Source organism: Phycodurus eques, chromosome 11 (genome assembly GCF_024500275.1).
Source record: "Phycodurus eques isolate BA_2022a chromosome 11, UOR_Pequ_1.1, whole genome shotgun sequence".
Classification (NCBI taxonomy): Eukaryota; Metazoa; Chordata; class Actinopteri; order Syngnathiformes; family Syngnathidae; genus Phycodurus; species Phycodurus eques.
Genome location: NC_084535.1, coordinates 21,904,393 through 21,927,930, shown reverse-complemented (window position 1 = coordinate 21,927,930; position 23,538 = coordinate 21,904,393). Strand labels below are relative to the sequence as shown.

General features: G+C 42.0%; 1 protein-coding gene and 1 long non-coding RNA gene across 2 annotated transcripts in view; one reads left to right on the top strand and one right to left on the bottom strand.

Annotated features, from left to right (window-relative positions):
• The first annotated feature begins 2,008 nt into the window (after window positions 1-2,008).
• The window catches only part of ttc7a (tetratricopeptide repeat domain 7A), a 46,933-nt gene continuing 25,403 nt past the window's right edge, over window positions 2,009-23,538 (top strand). The window contains 17 exon segments of the mRNA XM_061690006.1: window positions 2,009-2,065; window positions 2,669-2,855; window positions 4,563-4,726; window positions 4,891-5,059; window positions 7,660-7,790; window positions 8,088-8,212; window positions 8,739-8,817; window positions 8,982-9,059; window positions 9,061-9,152; window positions 10,432-10,495; window positions 10,627-10,764; window positions 13,148-13,231; window positions 14,108-14,212; window positions 17,508-17,625; window positions 17,922-17,979; window positions 20,370-20,442; window positions 20,894-21,054. Of these exon segments, the coding sequence (XP_061545990.1) occupies window positions 2,009-2,065; window positions 2,669-2,855; window positions 4,563-4,726; window positions 4,891-5,059; window positions 7,660-7,790; window positions 8,088-8,212; window positions 8,739-8,817; window positions 8,982-9,059; window positions 9,061-9,152; window positions 10,432-10,495; window positions 10,627-10,764; window positions 13,148-13,231; window positions 14,108-14,212; window positions 17,508-17,625; window positions 17,922-17,979; window positions 20,370-20,442; window positions 20,894-21,054 (1,883 nt within the window).
• LOC133409672 (uncharacterized) lies at window positions 8,285-15,142 on the bottom strand. Its single transcript, XR_009769446.1, has 3 exons — window positions 15,052-15,142; window positions 11,666-11,825; window positions 8,285-8,867 (listed from the first exon to the last, which is right to left on the bottom strand). It is a non-coding gene; the product is annotated as an uncharacterized LOC133409672 (long non-coding RNA).

Here is a 23,538-nt window from a genome sequence, read left to right as displayed (position 1 = left end):
CCTTGAAGTCTCGGTGCCCTTTACACAATAATCATTGCACCGCACCGGACTATTGCTATATTAGTCATTCAAACTGCTCTAAGTGCTAGAGGACATCTTTTTGCACAATTGTCAAAAAAAAAAAAAAAAAAAAAAAACAATTGTACCTGCATTACCAGATAATGCAGGTACAAGAATTAAGGTAAAAAAGAAAAAAAAAAAAGTTCTAAAAAAAAAAAAAGTTCTATCTTGGTCTCATCAGACCAGAGAGTCTTATTTCTCACCATCTTCGAGTCCTTCAGGTGTTTTCTTTTTTTTTTAGCAAACTCCATGCGGGCTTTCGTGCATCTTGCACTGAGAAGAGGCTTCCGTCGATCTACTCTGCCATAAAGCCCCGACTGGGGGAGGACTGCAGTAATGGTTGACTTTCTAGAACTTTTGCCCATCTCCTGACTGCATCTCTGGAGATCAGCCACAGTGATCTTTGGGTTCTTCTTTACCTCTCTCACCAAGGGTCTTCTCCCCCAATTGCTAAGTTTGGCCGGACGACCAGCTCTCGGAAGGGTTCTGATTGTGCCAAACGTCTTCCATTTCAGAATTATGGAGGCCACTGTACTCTTAGGAACCTTAAGTGCAGCAGAATCTTTTTTGTAACCTTGGCCAGATCTTTGCCTTGCCACAATTCTGTCTCTGAGCTCTTCAGGCAGTTCCTTTGAACTGAATGATTCTCATTTGCTCTGACATGCACTGTAAGCTGTAAGGTCTTAAACAGACAGGTGTGTGGCTTTCCTAATCAAGTCCAATCAGTATAATCAAACACTGCTGGACTCCAATCAAGGTGTAGAACCATTGGAAGGAAGATCAGAAGAAATGGAGAGCACCCGAGTTAAATATATGAGTGTCACAGCAAAGGATCTGAATACTTACGGCTGTGTGATATTTCAGTTTTTCTTTTTTAATAAATCAGCAAATATTTCAACAATTCCGCTTTTTTCTGTCAATATGGGGTGATGTGTGTGTATTGCAAGTGACTCTTTGCGGACTCCGAAGTAAGCAACATGACCGGCTGACTTAGTTGGATCAAGTTTTATTTTGATATGGGTTTAAGACACTTGGAGATACTCCTGTCTGAGTCACATAGATGGTATTGTTATTAGTCATTAGAAAACAATTCCATAGTGATGGCCGTGTTTCATTGTTTTTTGTTTTGTTTTTTTTTCCCCCAAGTGCTCAAAAGTTTCAGTATGCTGATTTCTGGATCTCTTGCTCAGTGAGACAAAGAGAAAACAAGTAAGATAGAACTTCACGGTTAAAATTTCTTGTTGTTGTTGTTTTGTTTTTGTTTTTTTCTAGTGATAAAGACAATAAAAACAGTTAACACTGACGTTGTACAACAATGACACTTTATTAGATGTTGCATCGTGCGTGCATTGAAGTTGTGTTTGATCAGCATCAAAGCAATAAATAATCATTTCAACTGTTTTCTGAAATGACTTCACTGATACATGATCTATAAACGTGATTTTATAATTGAAGACGTTTATGATATCATCATCATGCCTCGTAGGTACAACATGGACAACTTCTCTGAGCTTACAACATTGCCTTTGAATATGGAAATTACAAAACACTTGTTGCATCATCTTTTTCCTTTATTTGGATGTGGACGTATTTAAAGACTCATTATTTTTTGATGATCCTAAAATTGCAAAATTTAAATTAGGCAGGAATTGGCCTGTGAAATGTTTTAATGTTTTAATATTGAATCTCTATCATATATAGGCTACATAGATATGTACGTACTTTTCTTTTTTCCTTTTTTAATTGAACCACTTAAATAAACTCAATTTTCGGAAATAGCCGGTCAATCATAAGCAGATTTGTCTAAGTGGTTGCCGCTGCCGAAGTTGAAGGTGAATTACGTTGAGCATCAGGTTGCGCGTCGGACTTCGACAGCAGGTGACGCCAAGGAGCCTCCGCGGCCACGCAGCCTGCAAGACGCGAGCTTCTTCACTTTCTCTGGAACCATATGTCTAGTTTCCAGAAAGAAAATGACCCTGCAAAATCCCTATTCAGAAGACTTGAGGTTTTATTTGATGTTATAAAGTAGCTGGCATTTATTATAGTTTGTGTCTGTATAGGCTACCTGTGCTGTGACTTAACGCAATTTAGAGTCGGGGCTGTACGTGTCTAAATATATATACTGTATAGTGTGTTTGTACATCTCTCCCTTTTCCCTCTTCTGCTGTGTTATGTGCTAGTTTGTTCCTTCACTGTAAGCGGGTGCTTGACCTCAGCCAGCCGGCAAACGCTGTTGAGTGCGACACACCTGCATGGGAACAACCCAACAATGCGGGAACGTGGCTCGTTTTCAATGAGACGACCCATTTACCGTCTCCGTGTGGATTGTATCACACATACAAACGGTTGCATTGCTGTTTCTTCCTTTTCTAACTGATCCACTTAAGGTGTTAACTGAAGCTTAAGAGCAGCTACCTTCACTCCTGACTCCTTAAACCACACATCTACGTGATTAAAACGACTAAATGTTGTTATTCTTATTTTTAAATGAATGAAATACCCAATAATGACAGCGTTGTTCCATAGAGTAACAGTAAAAGAGCCCCCAACACACAAACACGCACACACGTGCACACACGCTCCGAAGATTACATTTTTCTCCTGCAAGTCTGCAGTCACTCCCATCGTGTCCGGGGAGTACAGTCAGCACCGGGACCGAGCTGCCATGGCCTCCCGGATCTCGTTCACCCAGCTGCGGTTGGAAGCGGAGCTGGATCGGTACCGGGCCGAGTGCCAGTGGGACAAGATTCCTCCAATCGTCGAACACATGCAGGCCGCGCGTATGCACGAAGAGGGTGAGGGCACTTCACTCAAAGCTTTACTTTACAGGCAGACGTTTTACATTGTGCTCTCCAAATACAATTGACTGTTTTTTGTTTGCTGTGGTCGAGCAGATCATTAAAGCAGTACTGTACTGATATTTTGTAACTAGTATGGATTGTACATAAGTTGAACTTTGTACTGCTGACAAGGTCCAGTGCAGGCTGGTGGCTGGCATGTCAAATTTAAAGGACTCATTTCCACCACCTAGGAGTTTTTGTTGCGTTTCTACGGGGGCGTGTTACTTTTCAGATTTGTTTTAGTTTGTGTGCAATTTCCTGTGAAAACTTTATCATACATAACCCTGTAATTTTACCAACCTCAAAGCACAAAATTTGAATTTACAGCTAGGCCCCAAATTACTCATATCTTGGCCAAATTCCAAGTTACAATGAATTTTGGCGAATGAATGTGATTTTGAAACATCTCGCTGGGAATGAGCTCAGAAACTTGCAATTTAAAACTACAGCATATTCGCCATTTTCATTTCGAAAATGTGATTTGTGAGACAAAAGGATGACTGCGTCATATAATAATGACACATTTCCACTGTTTTTTACCAAGAGTTACATTTCATTGGAACGATGTGGGTGGGGATCGGAAAAAAAATAAATAAAAATAAAAAAAGTATCTTTCCTAAAATGTTCATCTGCGCATAGCGCACCAAAAAGAGACTGCTCACTAAATTACATTCAGACTAATTCCTAGACAGGTCACAGGTACGGCTTGATATGACATGTAGTGCATCACATTCAAGTGTGTGTAGAGCTGAGGGGCTTTTTGCTTTTTCATTGAGGGTTTTAACGCTGATATGTCTATGTAGAGTCCTTATACGCCGACTTTCAATTTGAGTAAGCTCTTGAAATTTCACCAGTTTTTACCATTCTGCCTTTTCTCACTGCGCTTCTCTGTGATGTCAGAAATGAATCCAATAAAACATTCAACCCCTAAGAACAATTTTATTTCTATCCACGAGCGCAAGTGTAAACAGCAACTTAAATCTGACAAGGCATCTTAATCAATGAATAACAATGAGCTTGACATTTTTCCGTGTCCTTGAAATCCAGTTAATTGGAAACTCGATGAACAACAAGAACAATTATAATTGAGGTTTAAAATTAGTGTGTACTAACAGAAACAAACAACTTTTCTTCTTTTCCTTTGGGCTTGTCCCTTTAGAGGCCGCCCCAGTGTGTCATCCTTTTCCGTCTGTGCATATCTTCTGCGTCCTCCTCTCTAACTAACGCTTTAGGTAGTTTCCAAATCTGTTCATTTAGGGCAGCAGCGGGTTGTTGGTCTGTCGTTGAGCACTGCACATCCTTTCATTTGCGCACCTCATTCTCGTCTCATGAAACTAAGTGGCGAAGAATGTAAACACTGCTCACTGAACAGGCATTGGAACACACACAAAACACTGAACAGGAGTACTTGAACTGAGTGTGTATATTGGAAAATCGCCCAGTCTACTGTATCTATAAACTGTACGCAGTATTCTGATTTAATGATCACATTTTAAAACGTCATCAAAGATAGAAACAGTAGTTTTAGACTGTGTCTACTCCTGATCTTGAACAACATTTGATAGACTGTTTGTAATATTTTAAAAAGGACTTGTGAGCTGTTTTTTTTTTTTTAAATGTAGACCTTCAAGAGACTCTTTTTTTTCCTTATCCCGCCTCCAGATGACTACGGGACACTGCTTTTGGCCGAAGCACTGCTGGAAGAGTCCCTGCAGGAAAATATGGACCTGCTAAAGAACTCCACACCTTTGATAGACAAGATGCAACCAAGATTATGCCGGGCCAAAAGCTACCTCAACATCATCCTGAGCCGAGGCCGCCTCACTGTGAGTCAAGTGGGCCGATCGGGTTCCTTTTAATAGCTATTCATTCATATCTGTCCCTATAAAGCTTGCATTATTTAACCCCAATCCATTTGTTTATTTTTTATGTGAAAACAATGAAAGAAGCACTCTACGCCGGTCTCTGCTTTCCTCTCTTTGTCCTTCAGCCCCGGTATCTGAATGAGGCTCTGCTGCTGATGGCCAAAGTGCACTATGTGCAGGGTTGCCATCGCGATGCCCAGGGAATGTGTGCAAGGGTGGGACTGGAAGAGCTGACACAGGACAATCAACCCACCTACCACCTCCGCTTACTGGCTGAGGCCTTTGTCATTAAAGGTACTATACACAGCTTCCCAAACATAAACATTTCCAACAGCTTTTATACATTGGATAACGTAACTCTCACTGTGTCTGTTATTGGTCCAAAGGATTAGGATTGCATTAGGGCCCCACTGGAAAAGACTGTCCACAGTCACACCCAAAAATGTTCTCCAGAAAGACAAATGTTCACAAAATCACTTTCAAGTCCTGCATGATAGCCTACTAATTAGGATCTGATGTTGTTGCCAAAATACTGAGTATTTCTTTTCATTCCCGTAATATTACAACTTTAATCTGGAAAACATCGGACTTTTTTTCAAAATATACAATTTGATTTTGCGGCATTTCAACTTTGAACCTGAATCGCTGACAAATACAGAAGAAATAGATTGAAGCACCGCATTTCTTTGCCTGTGAATTTAATTGTTCCATGGTTTTATTTTACTTTGTTAAGCACAAAATGAAGAAAGAGCCTCAAGTACTAAAATTGAAAATGTATCCTCACCTCCGTCGTCCTCTCAGCTCTGCATCGTGGACACTGCGTTTGTATTTCTTGAGCTGCCAGAATGAGACCAAGTGCAATATGGTGTTGTCCCATTACTTTTGTACTGGTTGGAACATGTAAGGCACAGGTGGCCTGCCGCACCATTTTATGTAGCCTGCAAAAGCAACCCGTGTGTGTCAGCTTTCATTATTCTTGCACAAGATCTGTACTAAAATTTCAAATTGCCGGATGTAAAACATAATCAAACTGAGCTATGGCAAGCAGTTTTGCTTACCAAATTCTTTTTAGCAGTGACTTTAGCGATAGTTGCACACTGATTGAGGAGTATCTGTAACATTTGCACAACCGACATCGTCCCAGATGATCGCACTACTCGTCACTTTAAAGCGCATACACTCCTTGAAGTCTCAGCGCCCCTTTGCACAATGGTCATTGCACCGGACTATCGCAATATTAGTCATTCGAACTGCTCTAAGTGCTAGAGGACTCTGCATCTTTTTGCACAATTGTTTTTTGTCAATGTCTTTCTGTCTCCAAAGTGTTCTGTAAATTGACTGTCTGTTGTAGTCGAGCGGCTCCAACTACCGGAGACAAATTCCTTGTGTGTTTTGGACGTACTTGGCAAATAAAGATGATTCTGATTCTGATTCTGAACTATTATCCTTGACTTCTGATTTCAAAACAAGTTATCCGTCAATTTGCTGTGTATATGTAACGGAACACGATGAGGCGATTAAACGTTTGAATGGTTTCACCGACATAACGGCCCTCTACAGTGAGGCCCGTGACAAAAAAATATGTGTTCGGCAACCCTGCTCTGAGGTCATAAAGTATCAATCTATTCAAAGCTGATTGTCAACCTCTGATTTGTTTTTCTCCCATCCTCCCCATTGAGAGTATTTCTGTTGCTGTTGAATAGGATGGATGGAGAGTAGACACAAGTGACAGTAATTGTTAAGTTAAAATGTTAGGTCTATAGATGCTTGTACTAGATACTTACAGATACATACTGTACTATGGAAAATGTCACGGGTAACGTCCATAGAATAGCACAATATGTGTAATACTGGATAATCTTGTTATCCTCATCATGTCATTACACCCAATATTTCCTGATGAGCGGATGCGACTTCCCGCCAGTTGAAATATAATTGTGGCACAGTCACTGGCAGATTTTAATGCCATTTTGGTTTCTTGGAAAATCTTCTACATTATTCTAAGGCGGACTATTCTACAGTAGACGATGTTAAAGGCTGCGGGAGAAAGTTAACCCATTCCCTTGGGGTTTGCCTGTCTTTCTGTAGATTTGACAGTCCTGCATGCTGTCGTGGGAATGACGTCGGCTTGGGATATTTTGGCGATGATGTCTATTTGCAGCACTCTGCTTATTTGATTAGGCCTGGCGTCCTCCCCGAAGCTACTGACCATGTCAGACCTCCTTCTGGCTCAGAAGCTTGCCACTGACAAGAGTTCAAATGCTTTACGGTTTACAGATAAACCGTCACGGTATTACCGTTTTAAACTTTGGGTTTGACGCCCCCGGTCTCGACAATGACTCAGCCCTATCGAACACTGCCTTTTTCTTCATTACAATGAAAACAGGTCCCGCAGACCCGAACAGCATAGAAGCCCTGTATGCTGTTCGGGTCTGTGGGACCTGTTTGCTGTTTCAAATGCCTGGAAACAGAAAACAGGAGTTTATTTCTGGCATACAGTACCAATTGACATCAGTCGTTGCATCCATCTGTCATCAATACACAGTGACTCTCTGGTGTGCCCGCTGCCCTACATCACAATGTTCGAATAATGCAATGGGGGCTTTCCGTGTGTAATGTTCTCCCCGCGGCCCATGTGAGTTTCTTCTCCTCTGGTTTTCCCATCCAGTACACTGTACGCCGGCCTCGTCGTATTGATCCCAATCCAGGTGCACATACAGACAGCTCCACACCTGGAGCTCCAGAGTTAATTGAATTGAATTGATTTATTGAACCTTTATTTATCCATTTGCATGCTGAAGCTGCAGGAGGAATGATTAGCAAGTGACAATGTTTGTGTTTTACTCTGTTTCGCTGATTCGATTCCTGACTTGTGGCGTCTGTATGCATTCCAGGCCTGTCTCTGGACCACCAGGCACTTTCATCAGTGTCTCGTATCCGTCTGTTAGAGAGGGAGGAGGAGAGTCTCTCCTGTTTCCTCAGGGCCTGCGATGCGGCGCTGTCCTATCTGCAAGAGCTTGATAAGGTGCATCTTAGGAGCATCTCGGCAGCAGCATTTCAGTAACGCACACAATTGTTGGTGCTGAAGAGTAGAAACGCATAACATTGTTTACGTTAGACCGGATTTTTGATTTTTTTCCCAAATAAAGACACTTTGTAAAATGAAAAGACTGTAGATAAGACATTATTATTCATCTTTGACTGCTGCCCCTGCGAATGGATGGGAACATTATTCGACAAAAGTCAACAAAATGTCACTAGTTGATTGGTGGTTATTGTAAAAGTTCGAACATTTTTGCTTGACCTAAACATTTCTTTTCAGACTGTTACAACGCCACACACGAAGACAGCCAAACTTAGTCAGCTTTCACCTGCCGTGGACTTCGACCTGGGTTTCTTCCTTCAGGCGGCCCTCCAGAGTGCTTACCTGTGTTTGCTGCAGAGAGGGTGAGTTCAGCGCATGCGCGCGCGCACACACACACACAAATGCACACACTGAAGCACTCGTCAGCGTCTGGAGGGAAAAGTGGGACTTTAGCAAGTTAAACAGTGAGCAACTATTTACCAGGCTTTTTGAACTCAAGCTGCGTTAGAATGTTTCGCCAGTAGGTGTCAGTATTGCTTTTCAACTCACTAAAGGGTTCGGCCTCTCAAGTGACGTTCAAACTGCATGGAAATGACAAAACTGCAGAGTCAAACGTTTTGTTCCATATAGTCATCTTTTTTGGCTGATTCTAATTCTATACCTATCTGACAATTTTGACCTTTTGTGCAATTCTGAAGGTCATGGCCACGTCTAGCATAATCAAAAGCATTCCGGTATGATAAGTGCCTGCGTTGAGAACAAGTATGAATCATTTTGTGATTGTTATCTTTGTATCGTAATGTCTTTCCTCATCGGCTCCTCCTTTCATGTGTTTTTATTTGATTGATTTCCAATGTCAAAATCACTGAAGCACACTGTGTTTGTTAGTCATCTGGCGCAAGGTGCTCACCAACTCCGTCGTGTGATGAGGGTGGTAGAGTCACGAGGGTCTCAGGGTCTCAGGAAGGTGAGCTGCCCCACACAAAGCATGGAATCCAATTCGAATGGTGCTGTATTCTGCACGAAATAACACATACGTTAAGCTCTGTACGGAAAGTTCATGAACTACTCAACGTGACAGCACGAGTCAGCATCGTGTTGACAAAATACTGTCACAAAATACTTGCACAGGCTGCAGCGAGGAAGCTCGCAGAGGTGCTGCTGAGCTCAGTGGCTGAGGCCAGTTACTGGCCGCCACTGGGGCCCCCGCCCGTCGGCCTGGCTCCGAAGAGAGGGGGCCGCCACCTCCAAAGATGCACTCTACCCCACCATCAAACCACCACAACGCTACACTACTGACAGGTTTCAACTCTTTTGCTTTACTTTTCACAACATACTGTCAGTATGCTGCTTCGTATTGATGTTGCCAAGCTCAGCGTTACAGAGCGACTGTTATCCAGATCCGGTTATGTTTCTGTATTATCACATCTAACGTGAGTAGAGTCATCCCTAATGAGCATTCCTTATTCGAAATCCCTAATACCCACATCCGAGCAACTTTATAGTACTGTGCAAATGCCACCACTGGTTCCATTGTTTTAATGACCTTTTTCAGAGCAACTTTGGCATAGTTACGTTACGATACAGTTGGCAGCATTACGGGAAACATACAAAGCAATGCCCATGAGAGCAGGAGTGGCACATGGACCATTTGAATTTGGTGAGAATATGGATGAAATTGCATATACAAATGCTATAACCTAATGCAGGTTTTATGCTGTGGCTGACCTATATTAACAGCATTGCTAAGTCATTAACAAATCTCATTTCATGTTTCATCATGGTTATCACGCCAGTCTGTTGAAGCTTTTTAATCAAAATGATATGTGTAATGCTAAGATGTAATTATTATTGTTATCCAGTCATTTTCAGAGTTACTGTTTTACAACAAAGGGGGGGAAAAAAAGGAAAGCACAGAACAAAAGGTTTTATTTGTTGAAGACTATGCTTGATTAATTTCTGGTTCCTCAAGGGAGCCCAGTGACCCGGCTACGATTTGTGCATAAGAAAGTGAAGTACTCATATACCAAATGTTCAAAATGCATTAAAGCGCCGTGCTATTTAACATACTCGATGTAGTTATCAGCATTTGGACACAAAACTATGTCGCCATTTAGATGACTCATCTCTGAGTCTCCCTCTCGCTCGTTGCGCAGACCTCCCAAGCCGTAATCCTCCCACACGTTCCAAAAAAATGTGAGATCTCAATCCATGTCTGAGATGAGAGGAGCATCGTGAGGAGCAGCGATACTTGAATATTATTTGCAGCTCTTGTGCTGCTGTCATAGCCCAATGGTGTCGTCGAAACATGTTCCCCCCATAGGATAGTGTCGAAAGTGGTCAATAAGACATATTTATGTGCTGGGAATGGACTCATTAAAGAAATATGTGTGAAATATATCTGAGAACATGCTGTGTAGTGATGACACTCCTAGGGTGCTTCGTGTTAGGTTACGTGCCAGCTAAGTCGGAAATCGGACTCTGTTGGTAACTCGAAATGCTGACGTAAATGATATCGATGCGTTTGCATGTATGTCAACAAGACTTTCAATAGTCGTGTGTGTTTCTTTTGTCACTGCAGTTGCTTCTGTCCCCAGGACGTGGTAGAAGAGGCTGTGTTGCTGCTTCTCATTACGGAGTCCATGGTGAGACACACACACACACACACGTGTACATACAGTGCATACATACTGTTTGCTTTTGGAATGCATACTGTAGAGAAACTTTCACCATTCATTTTGCTCTCTTCATCGCTTCGAATATTGTTTTAATCCAGGCCAGTGGCGGCGAGGTCATCAGTCGCCTGCCGGATCAGGCCGAGGCTCGCCGGGCCACCCTGCAAGATTCGGTCTCCGTCTACGACCTTCTCGCTATCGGCATGGTCAGGAGGGGGCAGTACACTATGTTGTCTGAGGTTTGCGGACACTCACGCATACAGTACATGTCCACTGTGGTGCAGGTCTTCATCAAGTCTTGCAAATGAGGGAGAGATGTGTTAGGGACAGCCTCGTCTTCAGCCAACATTTTGAATGAACAGGCTGTTTTAACAGACTGTGCGCAAGGGATTAAGTGTCTCCTTCCCTTTATTGCCCCTTTTATTCCCTCCTTCCCCCACGTTCACTCCATACTCCAGCGGCGTTACTGCCTATCTCACTCCTCTTCAGTTTTAAGTTTTAGCCTCTCTTAATCTCATTCTTATAAGCTTTCTTCCCTCTGAAATGTGCCCTGTGTGCCAGTGTACGACGTTTTCATACTGGGGCTTAATACTGTCAATAAGAGTTGTCATTTTATAAAACACCTCTCACACTGTGTTAGATGATCTTTGAACTTAACTCATCCTCTGAATAGGTGGATCATTTAAATGGTATCCACTTGGTTCCATGTTTTTCTAGCTGTGATCAACTTTGACTTATTAGAATAACGACTCCACCAGTAACATTCTCACTCCAGCATCATAAGTAATTACAGAATTCATAAAGATGCTTGTTGATTGTAAACTTTCTACATTTCTACATTTTGCACATAATACATTGGCTACTACTTTTTGCAAAAAGAATACATTTTTTGGACTCCTGGGCTCTACAGTACAACAATGTAATTGGAATCATCCATCCATTTTCTGTACCGCTTTATCCTCATCCAGGGTCGCGGGCATGCTGGAGCCCATCCCAGCCATCTTCAGGCGACAGGCGGGGTAGACCCTGAACTGGTTGCCAGCCAATCGCAATAATTGGAATCATTAAATGTCAATTTAAAAAATATATATATATATTTTTTAAACTAGCAGGTCTCTGATGGATTTGTGGTTTACTCACTTGACTTCCGTACAGGCAGCGTGGGCTCGGTTCCCATTCGGTGACTGTGTGAATGGTTTTCTTTCTTGATATTAGACCTGTGGTTGACTGGTGACCAGTCTCGGGTGTAATTTGCCTTTAACCCAATGTCAGCTGGGATAGGTTCCAGCTCCCTGTGACCCTGAAAATGACAAGCAGTATAGGAAATGGATTGATTGATATTTTCAGCTTTTTTTGCAGTAGCATAAGCATAAGTAGGGCTCAAAAGCATTGGTGCGATTGGTCATCCTGATGATTCTGTATTTATCTTAGTGGTTAAATATTTATATGATTTATTCTTTGCTTAATCCGGTAAGGCAATTGAGAACAGTTTCTCATTTGGAACGCCAACCTGGAGGCAAATAACTAGGGATCAGTGTCTTGCCCAAGGACACTTTAACAGGGAACAGTCAGAGCTGGGATTTAAACCACTGACCCATTTCCCGAATGCCCCTCACTACCAACTGAGCCACATTGTGGAGGAGCTACAGAATGTGCTGAGGGCAGACTTGGAGACTGTTCGTCCAACGTGCAGAACCTTAGCCCCTGTTAAAAAAAAAAAATCCACCACATCAGTGGCAAATATAAAGCACTTTGGTGCAAATAAACAGCATTTTAATACTGTACTATGTGTTACAACAATTATATACAAGAAAAATATATATTTTTCTAAAAACATACTGTACAAAGAAAGTGTCCCATTTACATGTTAAATGATAACAGCTTTAGTTAAGTCCACAATTGGTACAGATGTTATTAAAACATTTACGCTTCAATTAATTAAATTGCCGCAGAGATTTGGTGCTAATGTTACAGTTTAGAGTTGGCGGTTACGTCAGTTTATTTCGAGATTTGATTTTACATTGCTGCCAAGTTGGTGTATTGTGGAGCCAAGGAACCCCCAAACCAATGTTTGTTTCTTTAAGCCAGCTAGTTTCAAGTTTACTAGTTGTCTGTTTTGCTGTTCACCATTTGGCTGGACTGCATGGTGACCTGGCCGTCACGAAATATAATAGATGTTTACACTCAACTCGAGTTCTTCTGTACGGCAAGACATGTTTTCTGCAAAAAAAAAGAAAGAAATATCGGGCAGCCTTTTTTTTTTGTTTTTTTCTCTTTAGCTGAACGACAACATATGTCTGATTGGCACGCCACGCACTGGGTAGGGAACCGTTATTTCAAGGAAAATTCAAACAAAATGTGTCTATTGGGACTAAGTAAATTAGAGGAAATTGTATGAATGAATTTATAATGTTCATAATACTAACCTAATTCCATATTTCCACATTAAAAGTTTATTTCTTAATGGCTGGTAAAAAGGATATAAAGTCATTATAGGTATACTGTAAACTCAGTTGATTGTTTTACCTATGTGGACTGAATGCCTCCACTTGCACATCCTAGTATACATATTAGCTTTTTGAATGTTCAACTATTGTTAAAAGTCTGCATTTATCCTTGCAGTGTCTGGAACGAGCCATGAAGTTTTCGTTCAACGAATTCCACCTCTGGCACCAGCTGGGCCTGTCACTCATGGCTTCTGGGAAGGTCAGGTTATTTCACCTTAAATGCCATTAACAGCCCGTTTCACACTCAACATTTCGCTACAGAGAGCCATCTTTCCAAACAAGGAACAAATGGTAGCAACAGATAAAAGTTGATTCTTCTTGCAGCGGCAGAAGGCTAAGCCACTGATAGCAATAAGACAAAATGACGTTAGAATACACAGGTGCAAAATGTATTCGCTAGCCCTGCCCCACAATTTGCAGATCAAACGATCTTGGAATCTTGATTCCATCAGTTAATAGGGAAGAATATAATTCCACTGTTATTTTAATAATTAAAAAAGGGATACCATGCATTATTCATTGACTCCTCTGTCACACCTTGGTGGTGGTAAGCTACTTGTGTAGCCACAGCTGCCCTGGGGCAATCTGACACAAACGTGGCTGCCATTCTGCACCTACATCCCCCCTGACCACCACCAAACATCTAATCCCATTCATTCGTCGGCAATGTGGGTTAGAAAGGGATACGAACTCGCAACCGTCCGGTTGCAGGGAATATGTCCCTCTGTGTCTCGACGTGTTTGCGTGGCAAGATTGATCCGGTTCCCATTATAAAGTGACAGTGCAGATCAATGGAGAGCTCTAGAAATAGGCTGCTCCCAAGAAGGAGAAAGGTCGTCAGTTTCCGCGTCTATTTAGGGCTCAGTGGGAGTATGCATATGTGTTTATGCATGTGGGCAACTGGCTTACATGTATTCAGTGTGTACTAGTCAGTTCTGAAGGGATCTGTGAGTTATCGGTTACAGTATATGGGTTCGATTCACTCGTGATGCATGTCTTCTGCGTCTACAGGATTGGTGACTGCTATATATACACAAATCGCAGTTTGTCACTGATATATGTGTGCATATTTCAGGCGGTTGGTGCTGTGTCTGTGTTTAAAGAATGTGCCAGGATGAGACCAGAGGACCCGTTGCTGCCCCTGTTGGCTGCTAAAGTCTGCATTGGTCAGCTGCACTGGGTGAATACAACATGCAACACGCACCAATATAAAACCACATTAGAATTCACATAAAAGGTTGTGCTATGCATAGTATACCTGAGGCACAGTTTCACTTGTCTTATTTTAAACTTCTAAAAATTATTTCCCTCACTCTTTAGTCGCTGTTTGTACTGACAAAATGTACATTTGTTACTCCCTAACAAGTGGCATAAAAATTGATATGTAATCAGTTTTGTAATCCATGCTTAGCAGCAGTAGTTTGGTCTCCAGGGACTTGACCTTGGATCGAAGGGTTGTGATTCAAGACCTGCTGCAAAGCCAGCCAATTACAGGGCACAAATCAAAAGCAATCAAATCAATCAGAACAATCATTCACACTCGCATTCACATCTATTGACAAATTTAGTCTTCAATAAACCTAGAATGCATGTTTTGGAATGAGGGAGTATGATGGAGTACCTGGAGAAAACCCAGACAAGCACGGGGAGAATATACAAACTCCACACAGGAGGGCCTCGGGTTTGGCACAGTTCCTGATTCCAGTGTGGACTTTTCATTTTCTCCTTGTACTTGAGAGGGTTCTCTGGAAGTATGAAGGCTTCTTCCCACAGTCTACAAACATGTGGGTGAGGTTTATTCAAGATACAAAAAATGATGCTTTTTTTGTCAGTGATTTACAAAATCACATGCTGTACTTTGTCATTTTGCACACGATAACACTTACTGTAAGACTTAAATTGAGAGTTGCATTTTATGGTAAACATTATGATCAGCAGCTATAGAGAAAGCTTATGTACATGAGACGATAGATGTATGTACATTTTATATATATATGTCCATGTGAAATCATCACGCACCAACTCTTGTGTTAGTTATCAGATTGACATTCAGGTCACTCAGGCAGACGCACAGGTCCAGAATCACGACATCTTGGCTAGTCCTGTTGTTCATGACCTAGGCAGGAGCGAGAAAGTCGCATCAACAGGGGCGTGTTGGCAGGGGTGGGAGAGCGAATGAGCAAGGGTGCGGCAGAAAGATAGAGAGAGAAAAGGAGTAGATTAGAAAAGAGGAGTTGACAGGCGTGAGCTTGGAGAGCACATCTGTCAATGGCTGGAGCTCATGCTAGGCCGGAGACAGTAAGGAGCTTATGGTCTTAATCACAATGGGACTCAGTGGCCATAGCACAGTGGGGCATTACATAAATGGGACACCGTTATCTCCCATCAGATGGGCTGGACACCACCACATACAAATGTACAATATTGTCTCCTGTGGATGCTTGTTGGAAAGCACCACAATCAGCGCCTAAAATCCGATGTACCCTTGACAATCCTGTAACATCACCACCGCACCAATATTGCATTTCTAAATTCCTGAAAAAGCAGTTTTCTTTTGGTGTTTAGTCACAGGATCTACCAGTTGAGACCTGTCACAGTAACCATTTAAACCAGACTATGTTTTGAGCTCATATCCGTGTGGTCCACATACTGTATGCTGCCATCATGAATCACTGTGCTGTGTAAAACTCCACAAGCTTCATCAGCGCGGTCATTTTATGACAGTAAAAGATTGAAGAGTCAGACAAATACAGTGGAGGATTACACAATAAAGGGAGACAAGGAATAACCAAAAACATTTTGGTGAAGTATGGATAAAGGTGTGCATTAGGGATGGCTAAATACCAGTGACGTGCGGTCAGGGTAGGCAAGTGAGGCACAGCCTCACTGCCACCTGGTGGTCTTTCCTTTCCACTGCATGTGAATAGTAAAAAAAAAAAAAAAAACACCTTATGATTACATGAAATTGCTCCATTTTAGTTCTATGGTCCGTGCTTTACATTGATTTTCTTTTTAATCCAATAATTTCAATGATTTCATCATTAAAATAGCTGAATTTTCATATTTCCTGTTCAAATGCATAGGAAGCGCAGCTACGCGCCACATTGAGTCATCGTTCCCATGATGCTTCAAGAGACCACGCACACATCCTTTCAGGCAGGCTGTGATTGGTCCGTGGCTCCGCACAAGAGACATTGGTGTTTCCTCATTATATCGCCAATAATATACGTTTTATCACACATGTACTGCACTTACTAACGTTTAACAGACTGTCTAATATATTTAATGTAAGTGTGTGACATTTAGTCTCCCTTATCGACCAGAAAAGCCACTAAAAGTGCACAGTGGAGTCTGGTATGTACGGTGCCACAACCAGCATGTGGCAGTGTTGAGTTGAGCTTCATAGAGCTCCAGTAGTCAGTGCCTCACCAGTCATGAACCTCACCGCACGTCACTGGTGAATACTACTACCAGGTACCGGTATTAGGCCCATACTGGCCTTAGTTCAAGTTATCGGGCACTCATGAAGGCTGCCGATACCAGCCACCAATACTTAAGGCAAAAACATCTTGAGATCGAGTAAGCCCTCCTCACCAGTAGTTGGTTCTGCACTGCGGCAGGGTCACACACTGGCGAATCATCATGTGCGACAGATGCCGTTGCAGAAAGAAGGAAAGGGCTTTGTTCACAATTATCTGTCATTGTGTTAATTGAAAATCTATGTATCAAAAGAACTAGTGGTATCGGTTATCAGTATCAGTAAATACTTAAGAGTGGATACTCGGACTGGTATCGCTCTGATAAAAAAGTGGTATCGAACATCCCTAGTGCTGATATAGATATTTAGTTTTACAATTTCAGTTGCTATGGCATCAATGGAACTGTCTATCCGCCAGAATGATAATGACACCACCTGTTTGCCATGCCTCATGAACCAGGATGTTGCCTGCTAACTAAGTAATAAAGGAACTAATTTACTAACTACCTAAACACACTACTAGGGAGAACCATACTGTAGCTATGTCACTGAGTAGATTTATGTATGGTCATTATAGAAGGGCTAAAATAGCATTAAAGGTGGAAAAGAGAGAAAACATAAAACGCACATGGATAAGCTGTTGAATAGACTCACTGCGTGTAGGCTCTTAACTCCCAAATGCAGGATTTAGACAAAGAGAGGAGACAACGGAAAAAAGAGGGCGGATGACGGGTGTCAAAGCAATTGATTTGTTGGTGCAGCGCTCAATCATTAGCAGCTAGAGTGACACGCTGTTCTTCAAGCACTGTTCCCAGCTATGGCCCACAGTGTACTCTTGCATAAGCGGGTGAGTGTGTATGTGTCCGTCCTTCAGGTGTATCGATTTAGTAATCCTGACTGCACCCTTTGCCCGATGTTGCATCTGCTGTTTTCAATCTGTACTGACCAAACAGTCTTCGCAGACTAACTGTGTGCGTGTGTGTTATGTGTGTTTCAGTTCTCAGAAGCAGAGGCTCTGTCCCAAAGTGTGGTGTCAATGGGAGAGGGAGCTGGAGAATCTCTTCCGAGGGCCTACCTGGCTTTGGGACTCTCCTACAGTCTTCAGGCTTCTGATGGTGACAATGCAACAAAACAACTGGGTTCATTTTGAAATGTTCATTTAAAAAAAAAAAAAAACACCTGACCAGGACCTCTTACAGGAATGAATTATCTTTGGCAACAATGAATGCTCTTGACCAAGACACTGGACTGCTCAAAGGCACAGGGGCATTGTTGAACATATTACACACTGACATTTGAAAAACACCATAGAATTTAAACAGTATAACATTTAAAGTTGAACACATAATCACATAATCCTCTGTGTAGTATGCACTGAAAATAAACTTGCTGGTTCTGTCCTCTTTCGTAGCCTCTTTGAAAGAAGATCGGAATGAATACAACAAAAAAGCACTACGAATTATGAGAAAGTAAGTTCCAATTATTCCTCAGGTAATGGTGTAAAGTGATATTAGTTTTAGTCATGAAATGAGGCGCACATACTAAAATTAATAACTATGTTAAATCATTGATCTAATATCTCAAGCAATATCCATTGCATTGCCAAAAGTATTTGCTTACCTGCCTTAACTCACATATGAACTTTAGTGACCTCCCATTCTTCATAAAAATAATTCTTAATAATACAAATCCAAAAGTATTGGCCCTATAGTTCTACAAAGAGATTTTAGACAAGCCCATGCTTCTTTGTGGGAACAGTTCTTCCTCTTCCAACATGACATATGCACCGGTACACAAAACTTGGTCCACAAAGATATGGATGAGAGAGTTTGGTGTGGATCGACTTGACTGGCTGGCACAGAGTCCGGATATCAACCCGAGAGAAACACCTTTGGGACAAGTTGGAGCAGCGGCTGAGAGCCAGGCCTTCTCGCCCAGCGTCAGTGTGTGACCTCACAAATGAGCCTCGAGAATAATGGTCAAAAATTCCCATGAACAGACTCCTTATTTGCAAAGGGTGGACAAACGGATGTCATATTAAACCCTATAAATTGTGAATATTTTGATGTCACTTAAATTCATATGCTAAACAAGGCAGGTGAGCGGATACTTTTGACAATATAGTGTACAATAGATATGTGCATTTGACTCTGTGCAAAGCTTCAAAACTCTACTAGACTATGTAGTTTTTAGAACAACCCCAATTCCAATGAAGTTGGGATGTTGTGTTAAACATAAATAAACACAGAATACAATGATTTGCAAATCATGTTCGACCTATATTTAATTGAATACACTACAAAGACAAGATATTTAATGTTCAAACTGATCAACTTTATTGTTTTTTGTAAATAATCATTACCTTAGAATTTTATGGCTGCAACACGTTCCACAAAAGCTGGGACAGGGTCATGTTTACCACTGTGTTACATCACCTTTTCTTTTAACGACATTCAATAAACGTTTGGGAACTGACGACACTAATTGTTGAAGCTTTCTAGGTGGAATTCTTTCCCATTCTAGCTTGATGTACAGCCTTCAGCTGTTCAACAGTCCGGGGTCTCTGTTGTCATATTTTACGCTTCATAATGCGCCACGCATTTTCAATGGGAGGACAGGTCTGGACTGCAGGCAGGCCAGTCTAGTACCCGCACTCTTTTACTACGAAGCCACGCTGTTGTAACACGTTCAGAATGTGGTTTGGCATTGTCTTGCTGAAATAAGCAGGGGCGTCCATGAAAAAGACATTGCTTGGATGGCAGCATATGTTTCTCCAAAACCTGTATGTACCTTTCAGCGTTAATGGTGCCTTCACACATGTTTAAGTTACCCGTGCCATTGGCACTAACACAGCCCCATACCATCACAGATACTGGCTTTTGAACTTTGCGTCCATAACAGTCTGGATGGTTCTTTTCCTCTTTGGCTGGAGGACACGACGTCCACATTAAAAAAAAAAAAAAAAATTGAAATTAGGACTCGTCGGACCACAGAACACTTTTCCACTTTGCATCAGCCCATCTTAGATGAGCTCGGGCCCAGAGAAGGCGGCGACGTTTCTGGGTGTTGTTGATAAATGGCTTTTGCTTTGCATAGTAGAGTTTCAAGCTGCACTTACGGATGTAGCGCCGAACTGTATTTACTGACATTGGTTTTCTGAAGTGTTCCTGAGCCCATGTGGTGATATCCTTTACACATTGATGTCGGTTTTTGATGCAGTGCCGCCTGAGGGATCGAAGGTCACTGACATTCAATGTTGGTTTTCGGCCTTGCCGCTTACATGCAGTGATTTCTCCAGATTCTCTGAACCTTTTGATGATATTATCGGACAGTAGATGATGAAATCCCTAAATTCCTTGCAATTGTACGTTGAGGAACATTGGCCTTATACTGTTCGACTATTTTCTCACGCACTTGTTCACAAAGAGGTGAACCTCGCCCCATCTTTGCTTGTGAATGACTGAGCAACTCAGGGAAGCTCCTTTTATACCCAACCATGGCATCCACCTGTTCCCAATTAGACTGTTCACCTGTGGGATGTTCCAAACAGGTGTTTGATGAGCATTCAACTTTCTCCGTCTTTTTTGCCACCTGTCCCAGCTTTTTTGGAACGTGTTGCAGCCATAAAATTCAAAGTTAATGATTATTTGCTCGAAACAATAAAGTTTATCAGTTTAAACATTACATATCTTGTCTTTGTAGTGTATTCAATTAAATATAGGTTGAACATGATTTGCAAGTTATTGTATTCTGTTTTCATTTATGTTTAACACAACATACCAACTTAATTGGAATTGCGGTTGTATAATCATTTTGGCACAGTTTGATCTTGCATGACTTCATCTGTATGTCATCACAGGGCTCATTCATTCGACCCACAGGATGCACACATTGCCATGTGCTTGGCGCTGCAGTTGGCACTTGTACGGCAGGTGAAAGCAAACAAATACAAGAACACATTGTCTCAAGATAATATGATAGTATAATAACCATTCCATAACAATTTTAGGCATCCCTCGGTTGGGGTACCAAACACAGTAGGACAGTACCTAAAGGGTGAAGGTAGAAACGCTGCAGTTTGTTGTTTGGTTCAGAGAGACACACCTTTTCTCAAGGAAAGCAGTTTCTTCTTGTCATCAAACAGCCCAATACCAAAAAATAAACAGCACAAAATGCTGGATGTCCTCCATCATTGTCCTGTTTACTGTGTGATGTTCCCCTTCTTCATCCGCATTGTTTACATAGCTGTCAACATCTTGTCAGAAAAGAATCGTTGCTCTGAACTTTACTGTAACAAACGATAAACTGAATTCAGCGACCCTTTACTCTTTGGAACTGTGGAAGAGTGGATTAAGTTACCGCCTAATGTGTATGCATCTGCAGGTATCAGCAGCCATGGAGCCCCTGCAGGAGGCTTTATCTCTCCAAGGGGATGACTTGCACTCCCTCCACTTGCTGACCCTTCTCCTCAGTGCTCAGAAAAACCACCGCCATGCCCTGGACACCTTGGGACTGGCCCTCAGCCAACACCCCGACAACTTCAAGTAAAACCGCCAGCGCCATCCCACTTACACGTGCAACAGAAAATACTGACGCACATATTGATCAACTGGGAATAAGTCACTAAAAGTGAATACATCCAATCAATTTTTAGACTGCGTAGAGTCTTGACAGAGCGATTGAGAGCGACCCGGAGACCCTGGAAAGCCATGCAGCACCAACACTTGTCATCTTGCAGGGCAGGGATAGGGTGTCTCGGCTCCACTGCGTTGGAGGCCAGGCGAACGCACGCGCGCACGCACACACGTACACAACACGCACACACACACTCGCAATGCCTTATTTAGAAGTCCCAGAGTGAAGGCCTGCATTGCGGTACCTATTTCCCCTCAGGCACCCTTTAGCCTTTTGACGCTGTAGCTTTGACCCACGACTGCATGCGCACTTCCAACACAGTGATTGTTTCTGACTATCATTTGATTCGATTTTCCCTCTAATTTGTGTGATTAATTACATAACAAATGATAGTGAATAAAATCATCTGAGAAATACAACATAATAATAATCATTACATGTAGAGGAAACCAGATTATATCGGAAGATAACAGTAACAGTCCAGGCCTTGGGTCTTCACTCAAATTATAGTACAAAAGAATGTTGCATCATCTCTGAGAAGTGTTTACTCAGTGTTTGGTGTCCCTGTAAATGTGTTTCTCAATAAAGCCGTTTGGGGTCAGTGTTGACCACCTTAGCCCCAGTACCAGCAGATGGTGTACATCGCTACATCAGGAAGGACGGGGAAGAGAGTAACAATGCAGTAACGCAACAAAATGTTAATAAATAAATGTAACAACACGGGGAAGGAAAAACGAAAAAAGAAGGGGGGTGGGGGGACAGCAGAATAAATGAATATAGAGGGCTGGTTCTCTGAGGAAACGTCATTGCTTCCATGTAAAATTAAATCTTCATCTACTTTCTTCTTTTATTGTAGAGGACATAATCACAGACACACGCACACACTCCTCTGAATAGACACTTGACTACTTTGAGCCATTTAAGTGCTCTTTTTTCGACCCGGCCAATCACATTCGCTCTTTAAGCCAGGGATCCCCATCACCCCGGTGACTATGAGGTCATGGGTAAAGCGTGCAGCATAATTCGAAAAGCTGTTTTTGATGGAGTTGTTATGACAAATTGAGTATAAAAATAAATAAATAAGAAAGAGCGCGAGTCCACAAGATTGACAAAACCAAACAAAATCGATACAGCAGCATTTTGCATTTATTTATTTATTTATTTATTTTTTGTTCCGACTGCTGTGTCAGTGAAAGTTCCTCTCAAATCTATGTCCCTTTACAAAAATATAGTTGTATATATATTTATGGCCTATGTTAATTAAGCATGAACAGAGCGAGTTAGTGCTAATTCAATGCCAAGCCGAAAAAACAGTCTGTTTCTATATATGTAGCTTGCAATACACCCTGATAATATGATTGAGTAGCACAGTGTTGCAGTGGTTAGCAAGTTTGCTTTCAAGTGAAGAGGTTCTAGTCCCAAAATGAACTCGGATAGGCGCCGGCTCAAAGGAGGATACGCTTTATACAAATTAGATTGATGGATGGGCATCTCCAAACATTTCTCGTTATTTTGGGCATTTTGTTAAAATGCACCAGATTGTACACAGAGAGGAGAGTTATGAGTCAATTGTAAGTCAGACAAACCCACATACTGTGGCAAAGAAATGGGCACGCGAGGTCAGAAGGCCATCATCATCTGTATTTTAATCAGTTGTGAGTTGTCAGTGTGCTCGCCCTCCATGGAGTTGTATTCTCTGTAACAAGCCCTTTGAATATCATTTGTGTTGGACGCGTGAGTGAGTGTTGCACGTCCTAGCCGGGACGTTGCTCGGCACTGCACAACAATTGTCTGTGTACTGTGCTGGTGAGAGAAAAATGGTAGTGGGTGTGAGAGGTTGTGATGTACTTGTGTCTAGGTTCTTAGTCTTGCACATCGATGAAGATGTGTCTCGCTGTATTTTTGTACGTGTGCATGCATGTGTATGATCCCTGTTAGCTATTGCCTCTCTGCATCACAGCAAACTGTCAGCTTCTTCTTCCTCCATTTCTCTCGCATCCTCTTTCACCAGGGTTTCTCTTCTTCCCTCAATTCTTTGGGCTTTATTCATTGTCTTTCACACAGGGCATCTTTTTAAAAATATGTTTTTTCCTCCCAGTTTAATTGTAATCAGACCAGTATACGGATATATTTTTCACTGTTAGATGGCCATTTGCATCCGACTGAGAGACCTGAGGTGATAGAGGGTATGTGAGGGCTGTGTGAGTCTTGCTCGTGGTCGCACAGTGTACCACAGAGAATGACTAATCTGAGCCTTTAATTCTGCATTTATTGAACATGTCTTTAGCTTGGGTGAGCGTGCATGCGCGTGTGTGTGTGTGTGTGTGTGTAACTGTAACTCTATGTGGGTTTACTGGCATGAACGTGCATGCTTGTCCAATGCTCCAAAGGAA